The sequence below is a fragment of the Impatiens glandulifera genome, chromosome 6 (assembly GCF_907164915.1).
Source record: "Impatiens glandulifera chromosome 6, dImpGla2.1, whole genome shotgun sequence".
NCBI lineage: Eukaryota > Viridiplantae > Streptophyta > Magnoliopsida > Ericales > Balsaminaceae > Impatiens > Impatiens glandulifera.
This window is the reverse complement of record NC_061867.1, coordinates 41,170,066-41,180,636: the sequence shown is the minus strand read 5'-3', so window position 1 is coordinate 41,180,636 and position 10,571 is coordinate 41,170,066. Positions and strand designations below refer to the sequence as shown.

Sequence of the window (10,571 nt, the reverse complement as noted above, 5' to 3'; positions counted from 1 at the left end):
AGTACCAAAAGCAGAATGGAGTGGGGACTGTGGCGTTTTTGTATTAATGTATTTAGAGTACCTGACTGCTAAACTTGGTCTAGAAAATTTCATATCAAACAATATGCAATTATATAGAGAAAAGTGGGCAGTCAGGTTGTACCACCAGATTTTAGAGCCATGAAGTTGTAAACACTGAATTATTGTTGTAACATGTGTGAATACTGAATTATTGTTGTAACATGTTTTGTAAATACTGAATTATTGTTGTAAGATATTGTGTAATACTGAATATTGTTTATCATCATCATCACATACATAATGTTGTAATAGGTACCATAAAAATGTGTAATAATATGCGTATGCGTGAGTTATGACTCACGCGTATTACAATATGCGTCTTTTATGACTCACGCATATTCTAATATAACTCACGTGTATTGTAATACACGTGAGTCATAACTCACGCGTATTACAATATGACTCACGTATATTGTAATACACGTGAGTTATGACTCACGCGTATTACAATATGACTCACGTATATTGTAATACACGTGAGTTATGACTCACACGTATTACAATATGACTCACGTATATTGTAATACACGTGAGTTTAGCATTGTGCAATATATATGCGTGAGTCACTGTATGGCCAACCTGGATGTATTATACAATCTGTGTACAACTTTCAAATAAAAAAACATAGACAATATTCAAAATTGAAAACCAACAATCAATCAGTATACAACTTTCAACTTTCAAATAAAAAAACATAGACAATATTCAAAATTGCATAGACAATATTCATGTTTGTGGCTGAGATGATGGCGACTGAGATGATGATCCTCTTGCAGCTCTTGCAGTAGAGGGTGCAGGCATTACTGATTTGCATGTTGCCCTGTTATGACCCTGACCACCACATGAGCTACATCTTCTCGGTACCTTACGAATTTCACCTTGGGATGACCTACGCTTTGTTTGAGGTCGCCCTTTCTTAACCTTAACAGGTGGTTTAAGGCACACTCGTTGTTTGATATGTTCTGCTTCATGTAAAAAGAACTGCTTCATGTAAAAAGAACTCCACATCCACATCTTTTTTTATATCAGTTATATAAGAAAATTTGGCAATCATGCCAGGAGCATTATACTTCGCTTGAAGCAATAAATCATATCTAGATTTGTCAACATCGGTAGCAGAATAAATTTGATCAACTAATTGGGCATAAGTAGAATTTTGGGGAACAATCATACCGCTGTTTGACTTTGCAGAAAAATGAGTAAGATCATCCGTAGTTTTCCACTCTCCATCAAAGTAAAGAAGTACAGGTACTTGAGCTGCAATTGAAAATAGTTCAACAACATCACAAGAATTGAAAAAAGTTCAACAACATTACCATAACCGAGGAGAGTTTGCTCGTAGAGTTTAAGGAAATCCAATGCCGCAACTTTTTACCATAAGTTTGCTTCAATGAATCTAATGGGATAAGAGCTCCCTATCCAATAGGTCCATTGAAGCAAACTTGTGGTTAATTCTTGGAACATTGTATCTCCACGAAACATACCAGTAAACTCTACCTCAAAGCTTAATTCGCGTGAGCGTGAATCAGCTACACTATGCCAGCAAGCAAACCCTAAACCTTAATACTATAATAACAACATAGTATTGATTCCCATTCATTCGAATACAACCTAGCTAAACTATAATTTAACTAACCTAGTGTTCATAATCACTAAAAACCATAAAATAAACATACCCATTTTGAGAACGAAGAGTAGTGGGTCAGCTGCTGCTGCTCGTAGTCGAGTTCTTCAGGGGAGGGTCTCGTGGTGTCGTCGTAGTCGTCAGCTGCTGCTGCTCGTGGTCGAGTTCTTCAGGGGAGGGTCGAGTCGGAGTGGCGAAAGCGAGAGAAGAGAGAAGGGGAAATTAGTGATTCGTGGTTTTGTTATAAATTAGGGCACAAAAATATTATATACGATGAAAGACGAGAATTTAAATTCACGCGTTTCATCTAAAACGCGTGAATAAACTCACGCATTTTAGATGAAACGCGTGAATGCATTTCATCTAAAATGCGTGAGTTTATTCACGCGTTTTAGATCAAACGCGTGAATAACAACATTGTTCCTTGTTGTTTGAGTTATGTTGTAAACAAAGAATGCGAATATGCGTGATTATAAACAATACGCGTGAGTTATGTTGGATTGTTCTAAATAAGCATAAGTTATGATATTGTTAACAAAAGTAATAAACCATAAATAGAAGAATATTCAGTAATATAAACCACCATAAATCATAAATATCCAAATTAAGTATTGTTATAAACCATAAATATCATAAATAAACCATAAATAAAAGAACAATAAGTCTAAACAACTCCAAATTAAGTAAGCAAATGCTGCAAATCACAAGAAGCAACAGATTGAAGCAACTTTGTATGAGGAACAACATGTTCATCCAATATCCAAGACATAGCAGCCGCTGTCTCATAAAGCCAATTGTCGGGAAGAACATCAAAATCCTTTTCAATTGGTCGACACCTGCTGTATATCTCGAAATATACTATTATAGTTTTCGCATCCCTTGGCTCAGCAAATGGATAATCTAGATTATCCGATTCTTTAATACTACCACCTCCAGCAACTATTAACTCAATGAGATCCTATTTGTAAAGTGTGTTGAAATTCCCTATAAATATAAAAATGTAACCGTCGAACAGTTTCGAACGCTAAAAAACAAACAAAGAAAATAATTTCAGTTATCAAGCAAAATAATAAAAGTACAGATAAGAGGAATAAGACCAAACTCACATTATTCAACAACAGAAGTCTGCCTTTTCTTAGACCACCTTGGGCTCCATGATTATCATGTTTAACCTCATAAGGTTCCTCATCAACACAGTTTTGGGTTTTCAATGATGATTTTATCCCTACACAAAACAATTTTTATATTAATTTAACAGACATATGTATGAAACAAATCGTGTTAACAAAGACTCACAATCAATAGTAAGGACCCATTTCCCGTTCAGAATTGTCTTCAATACTTTTTGAGTTCGGCCGCATGCACCATTGGGATCAGTGTAAGCAATAACATGGGTTACATCTTCTCTCCACTTCGGAGACACCCTTGCACCAAAAGTGCGAGCAAATTCAACTATCAACAACTGTGTAAAACAATAATATAATGGTTATTACATTCAAAACTAGTTAATATGGACATAGTAGAGAGAATAGAACATACATTATTTTCAGGTGATAATTGATTGGGACATAAGGTCATAACAGTGTTTGTTGCCTGCATATTATAAAAAAAAGAGTTTTGTTATTAAATACATAAATATGAACATTTCAATTCAATATAACAACCATTTTATTACATACCATTTTGTTTAACGAACTGAGAAAACCACAACGGCAGCTCCGGATCTAAATACTACAATATCCATTAATATAAACAACAGAATATACATCAATAGCTAACCATACAATATTCATGTAATTGAAAACCAACAATCAATCAGTATATATAGGAAAACCAACAATCAATCAGTATATATAGGAAACGACATAATATACATCAAAACCAAACCTTAAACCCTAAATACAACAATATCCATGAATATAAATGGCAGAATATACATCGAAACCTAACCCTAAACCCAAATACTTCGATATACATAGGAAACAGCATAATATACATCAAAACCAAACCTTAAACCCTAAATACACCAATATCCATGAATATAAACGATATAATATACATCAAAACCTAACCCTAAACCTAAATACATCAATATATATATAGGAAACGACATAAAATACATCAAAACCAAACCCTAAACCTAAATACATCCATATCCATGAATATAAACGGTATAATATAAATCGAAACCTAAACCTAAACCTTAAGCCCTAAACTGACCTGATGATGTTGAAAAACGATGATGTTGGAAGGATCCCGATGATGTTGAGGAACGATGATGTTGAGAAACGATGATGTTGAGGACGATGATCATGATGGATGTTGAAGGAAGTAGGAATGGAAAGTCGGCCGTAGTCGGGGTGGGAGGGAGAATCGAGGAGGTTTTGTTTTAAATTAGGGCCGAAAAATTATATATAAGACTAAAGATGCAAATTCCCATCCACGCGTTTCATCTAAAACGCGTGAGTTCATCAACGCGTGGATGAGAATTCTCGTTAATTGAAAAACGCGAATTGTCATTCACGCGTTTCATCTAAAACGCGTGAATGAAATCACGCGATTTAATCTAAATCGCGTAAATAGTAATTCGCGTCAATGAGCGTAAAATCTGGCGCCGAAGGGGTATTTCTGACATTTCGCAGGGCAAAATGGCTCTTTTTGCCAACATTAGCAGGCGCGGGCCTTTTATGAGATTTCCCCTGTTATGGGGGCCATTTCATCAAATTTCCCTAATAAAATAAAGAATAAAAAGGTAGTTGAGTTTTATAATAAAATTTTAATAAATTAAATAAAAATAATTATTATTTAACTTAAAAATATATATATTAGAATTAATTAAATTAAAATGAGTTAAAAAAAGAAAAAAAAACATTAAATATACAAAATAATAGATATTTGTTTCAAGATTCAAATCCTGAATAAAAAAAATATTAGGTTCATCATTTATCACTAGGATAAAAGATATACATTTATAAAATACATCAAAACACATCTATAAACGGATCTATAAACGGTTGGTCAGTTAAACCGTGAATTTTTATTATATAAACCGTCAACCGAACCGGTTAGGGTCAAAACATGAAATTATGAACCCAGTCAGAACTCAGCTCGATCGGTTTATAATTATTTCGGTCGGTTTTGATCAGTTCGGTTTAATTTTTTTTTTATTTTACTTGTACCCTTATATTGTATACAAAGTTACGTCGTTTCGAAATTCTATAAAATTAAATATTAAATAGTTTAGAAGGTGTAAATCTTCAAAAGAATAACAAGTAAAAAAATAATCCTTGTCTTTCTCTTGTCATTTAAGATAAAATCTTAAATAAATAAAATTATGATAATTCAAATTCATATAATATAATTAAAATTTCATACTCAAATGAAAATATCAAGTTTAAGTTTTAAATAGACATTTGATGTAACAAAAAAAATGATATATGTATGACTTAGTTTTATATTCCAGAATTGATTACTACTTTACTTAGTTCTTCCTTTCCGAATCCCACCATTTCTGCAATTCTTGCTATCTCTTGATCAAGCTATCTACTACCAAGAGAATTGTGAATTAAATGCTTATCCAAAGATGGGCAAGAACTCTAAGCAAAGTTTATGAGAAATCAAGGTAATAGTTCTCTTTTTTCGATATTAAAAAGAAGCAAAATGTTTGTGAAACAAATGAACATGAAATTTGAAAAGAAACATTCATCTACTGGTAACTATTTTCCTAACATACTTCATGATTAAATCCAATTTTCAGCCTTTAAATGTATATTCAAAATATACCTAAACTTTCACTTCTTTGCAGCAACAATCAAGCTGCAACGATTCTCCTGTTGGGTTCAAACACGAACTTGATCAACGACTCCTTTATCGATAGTAACTCCGGGAATTCCTTCTTCAATTTAGATGCACACATCTCAATATTACTTTGAGGGATTACTATTACCTTGGCTTGTTCTTCAAATGTAAAGTTATTCCACTTGAATTCAGGATCTATATATTTCTTGTACATCTCAAGAATCTCGTTCTGGCTCACAACTCCCGGGTTTGTAATGTTCCAAATGCCTCTTAGATTTCTCTTCGCTATCTCGATTGAGATTGGTAGAAGCTCGTCCAAGATTGTCATGCTGTTTGGAATGTTAACCACCTTATTATATCTTGATATCTTGGTTATCAAGTTGCTGGGATTGCTTAGATCAGATGATATTGGCATAGCGATACGAAGAGTGCAGACATTATCGTACTCTTTCAGTTGATTCTCAACCTAGTCACAATCAAAATTCAAAATAAGCCATCATGTAGGATAGGATGAACAAATATTGGATTTACCCAAATCCCAATCGATGCTAAAACAAAAACAATTTTAATTACCATGGCATTGGTCTTTGAATAAAATAAACTTGTAAATTTGGCTTTGTCCTCCTCGTTGAACCCGATACGATAACCTTCAGAATGGCCAACATCATACTCGAAAATGCAACCAGTTTCGAAATTCATCATTAGAAGACCATTCTCTCTACATGCATATGCTAAATTCAAAGTCCCAGCCACATTTGTTCTTATAGTCTCATAATTCGTTCTACCAGTCACACCAGCCGCATTGAAGACATGTGTAGGCTTAACATCTCGAATATCTTCCAAAACCTGTGATCGATCCTCCAACCGTCCTTTGCCATACTCGAATTGAATACCTTCCTTCTCACATAACTTCCCAAGCAATCCGCCGATCCATCCAGTCCTACCATAGATCAAGAACTTGTTTCTTTTAGAAACCGGAACAGCCACCTTACAGGTCTGGCGAAACTGATAAGGATCGTGGCTGCAAGTCTCAGGCCCGTCCAGATGCCTTTCCATCCCGCCTGACATCATAAGCATCCTCGGATGAGGAAGTAAAGCACCCGAAACATCTCCCCACCAATCGGGGTTATCGATATACCATTCCATTGTCTTCTTCAAACCCTCTTCCCAACCCATCCTCTCCGACCACCCTAAGTAATTCAGTTTCTGATCGTCCAGAAAATACCTGTGAAACAGGAAGCAATACATTGAGTTGAAGCAGCAATGAAACGAGAAGAGAATGGACATATAAATATACAGTATACTATACTACCTCTGGTCATTAAACGCTCTGTTATCAACAAACTCGATGCTCGTTTCTGGATCCATGTTAAACAGCTTACAGATATCTCTAGCAACATCAATCACCCGTCTTTCCTTCTTCGTACCCACGTTATAAACATGACCAACTTCACCCTTATGAAGAATCACCTCAAACGCTTCCGCCACATCTTCACAGTATAAAAAGCTTCTCACATTCGAACCATCTCCGTGAATCGGAAGAGATTTCCCTTTCATAGCCAACAAGATGAATTTAGGGATGAGCTTCTCAGGAAACTGTTTCGGGCCGTATACATTGTTTCCTCTAGTGGTGATTACAGGTAAACCATACGATCTAGCGTAGGCCATAACAAGCATTTCCGCCCCTGCTTTTGTAGCGGAGTATGGATTAGAGGGGAGGAGTTGAGAGGCTTCGTGGTTACCTACAACCGCGTCTTGGTCTGTTTCACCGTAGACTTCGTCAGTACTGACGTGGATGAAGCGTCTGATCTGACCGGAGGTGATTTTGCAGGCCTCGAGGAGGACGTGCGTGCCGTAAATGTTGTTCTTGGTGAACTCGAAGCTGTTGCCGAAGGAGTTATCGACGTGCGTTTGAGCTGCGAAGTGCATTATGGTGTCGATTGATTCGGTGGTGAGTAAGTAGTTGACTAGGTCAGGACTGGCGATATCTCCTTTGACGAATTTGAAATTTGGGGATGATTGAGAAGATGGTGATATGTTTTTGAGATTAGAACAGTAATCGAGCTTGTCGAGTACGACAATTTTGTAATTAGGATGGTTTTGAATCAGTCTGTTGGCTACATGAGACGCGATGAATCCAGCTGCTCCGGTAATAAGGATGTTCTTCGGGATATATGTTGATGTTGATGTCGTCGCCATCTTTCAGAATCCGTCTGTAGTCAGTACGCAAAAGAAATGAAATTATCCATTACAGATTCATAGACCTAGTATCATTCATATCATCTAAACATATATATATATTCATGGATTTCAGGTTGAGAAAGACAAAGAAATGTAGCAAATTCAAGGCAGCAAATATAAACCATTATGTTGAGCATGAATGATAAACTTATCTGCAGATTTACAGTGAATCTCCAACAACTACAACTTGAATGAAAAGACGTATAGAAATCTGAAGGAGAAGGATCATGAGTTTACCAATTTAGTTGCTACGGGAGGGCGAAGAAGAAGAATCTAGACTGGTGAGATGATTTGAGTAAGAAGAAGGCTTCAAGTATATATTCCTACTGATCATATTGGGAAATTTAAAGAAATGGCCTCATATTGGGAAATTTGATGAAATAACACTCATAAGAGGGTTATTACCCTATATAGCATGCTTTTACTAATTTTTTCATTTTTAACCTTCACTTTTGCCCTTTATTTAAAAAAAAAAAAAATTAATTTTCTTTTCCGTCGTTTCCCTTTCCTTCTCCTTTCCCTCCCTCTCTCTCTTTTCAACTTCCCCTACCCCCGAAGACGACCGATCAAGCCGAAAGACGACGACGACGACGAAAAGCCCCTGAAACATCGACGACGTCCTCTCCCCCGAACCCCCAACGAGCCCCCGACGACAAATAAGAGCCTCCGACGAGAATCAGAACTCCAGAACGACGAAGGTGAGTTTATCTTTCATGTTTTCCCGTTTCTATCCGAGTTTTCCCGTTTTATATCGTTTATATTCCATGCATGCTATAATGGAAGAATGGTTTAGGGTTTATTGTTTAGGTTTAGGTATGAGTTTAGGTTTATTGGTTGAATGAATAATTTTGGGTTTAAAATGCTTCTGTCGAAGGCTGTTGCAGGCTGTCGATGGCGACGATGCATTTTCGCAGACGACAGTGCATGCGGGAGATGCATCTGTCGTAGGCGACGATGCATCTGTCGCAGGCAGAATATACTATTCTCCTGCGATAGATGCATCGTCGCCTGCGAAAGATGCATCTCCCGCCTGCGACAAATGCACTGTCGTCTGCGACAGATGCACCGTCGTCTGCGACAGATGCACCGTCGCCCGCGACAGATGTCTTATTTCCTTTAAAGAAGTGGTATTTACTTTCATTATTCTGACTTAATGTTTTTTTTGCAGATGGCACCAACCAAATGCAAAACCAAAACGGTAATTGAGAACTTTCCTGGACGTGTTTCATGGAAATCTACTTGCACCTGCTTGTTAAAGACCAAGGACAAGTTTAATCACTTTGGTCTTATGGAAAGGACTATGAAGAGTCAATTTCAGTATCTATTGAAAGCCCCGACTGTAATTTTCTCAGGAACAATAATCCACCAGATGTTGATCAGGAAAAGCAGTTCCAATTCGAAGGGAATAACTTTCTTAGTCAATGGTCAGCAGCTGTACTGGGGCATGAAGGAATATGCCTTGGTAACAGGAAAGTTCTCAATTACCGTTTTGGTTTTGCATTTGGTTGAATCCATCTGCAAAAAACGTTAAGTCAGAATAATGAAAGTAAATACCACTTCTTTAAAGGAAATAAGACATCTGTCGCAAGCGACAGTGCATCTGTCTGCGACAGATACACTTCTGTGCTTAATTCATTTGATGTTCTGTGCTTAATTCATTTGATATTCTGTGTGCTTATTTCATTTTCTCGATTCTGTCGTAGGAGATAGATACAGCATGTTACATTCTTAAAAAAAGGGTTGCCAATTTCCCCAAGACTTATCAACCGATAGATTTCTCAATATGTGACTGTAATGTCTCTACGAGGTTGTCGTTACGTTATTCAAAGTTCTCCAAAAATCCACAAACATACGAATTTGACGATGACTTGATGAAATATTTCATGGGTGATGAACGAAAATTTATGACTTCTTGGATCATTGTAGATAAGGTATATTTTCATATGAATCTGAATATGAAGCATTGGGTCCTGTGTGAGGTGCAACTACAAGATTGGTGCATCAATGTTTATGACTGCGAATAGGGATTTATCAAAAAAAAATCAGTATGACAAGTTCACGAAACCACTATGTGAAATGATTCCATATATAATTCTAAATGGAACGACCAAGTTTGACAGGATCAAGTATCCTAAGTTCAGTTTGGAAGGAATGTCATATGTTATAATACCACACCCAAGAGTCCCCAAGTGCACCAAGAGTGAAGACTTTGGTCTTTTTACAATCATGTATTTGCAGTACCTTATTGCCAAATTGGATATATCAGCTGTGACAACAGAAAACATGGTTTTTTGGAGACAAAAATGGGCAGTTAGGTTATTCTACCATATAATAGACCCATAGAAAATGGACATAATTTAGCTATGTATATTTTTGAATGTAAACCATATGTATTTTTGAATGTAAACCATATTTATTTTTTAATGTAATTTAGTTAGCAGTTGTATTATTTTGAATGCAAATGGTTATATAATGTAGTATAAATATAATGTAGTATATATATAATTAAGCACAGAACATAAATGCATCTGTCGCAGGCGACAGTGCATCTGCCGCAGGCGACGATGCATCTGTTGCAGACGACAGTGCATCTGTCGCAGGCGAATAATACTTAATCGCCTGCGACAGATGCACTGTCGTCTGCGACAGATGCATCGTCGCCTGCGACAGATGCACTGTCGTCTGCAATGTCGTCTACGACAGATGCACTGTCGTCTGCGACAGATGTATTCCTGCTATTTCTCTTTGTCCTGCTGTTAATAAAATACACAATCCACATCAGATGACAACACTTAACAACAGATGATCAAAAAACAAAAACAGTTTGATTAAAATACAAAAAAAGTTT

General features: G+C 36.4%; 1 protein-coding gene across 1 annotated transcript; it reads right to left on the bottom strand.

Moving 5' to 3' along the window:
* Nucleotides 1–5,462: 5,462 nt before the first annotated feature.
* On the bottom strand, nt 5,463–7,681 carry LOC124943619 (trifunctional UDP-glucose 4,6-dehydratase/UDP-4-keto-6-deoxy-D-glucose 3,5-epimerase/UDP-4-keto-L-rhamnose-reductase RHM1-like). Its single transcript, XM_047484100.1, has 3 exons — nt 6,795–7,681; nt 6,056–6,707; nt 5,463–5,948 (listed from the first exon to the last, which is right to left on the bottom strand). Exons 1-3 carry the CDS (start codon nt 7,679–7,681, stop codon nt 5,496–5,498), a joined length of 1,992 nt encoding a protein of 663 aa, XP_047340056.1. The 3' UTR covers nt 5,463–5,495.
* Nucleotides 7,682–10,571: the final 2,890 nt, after the last annotated feature.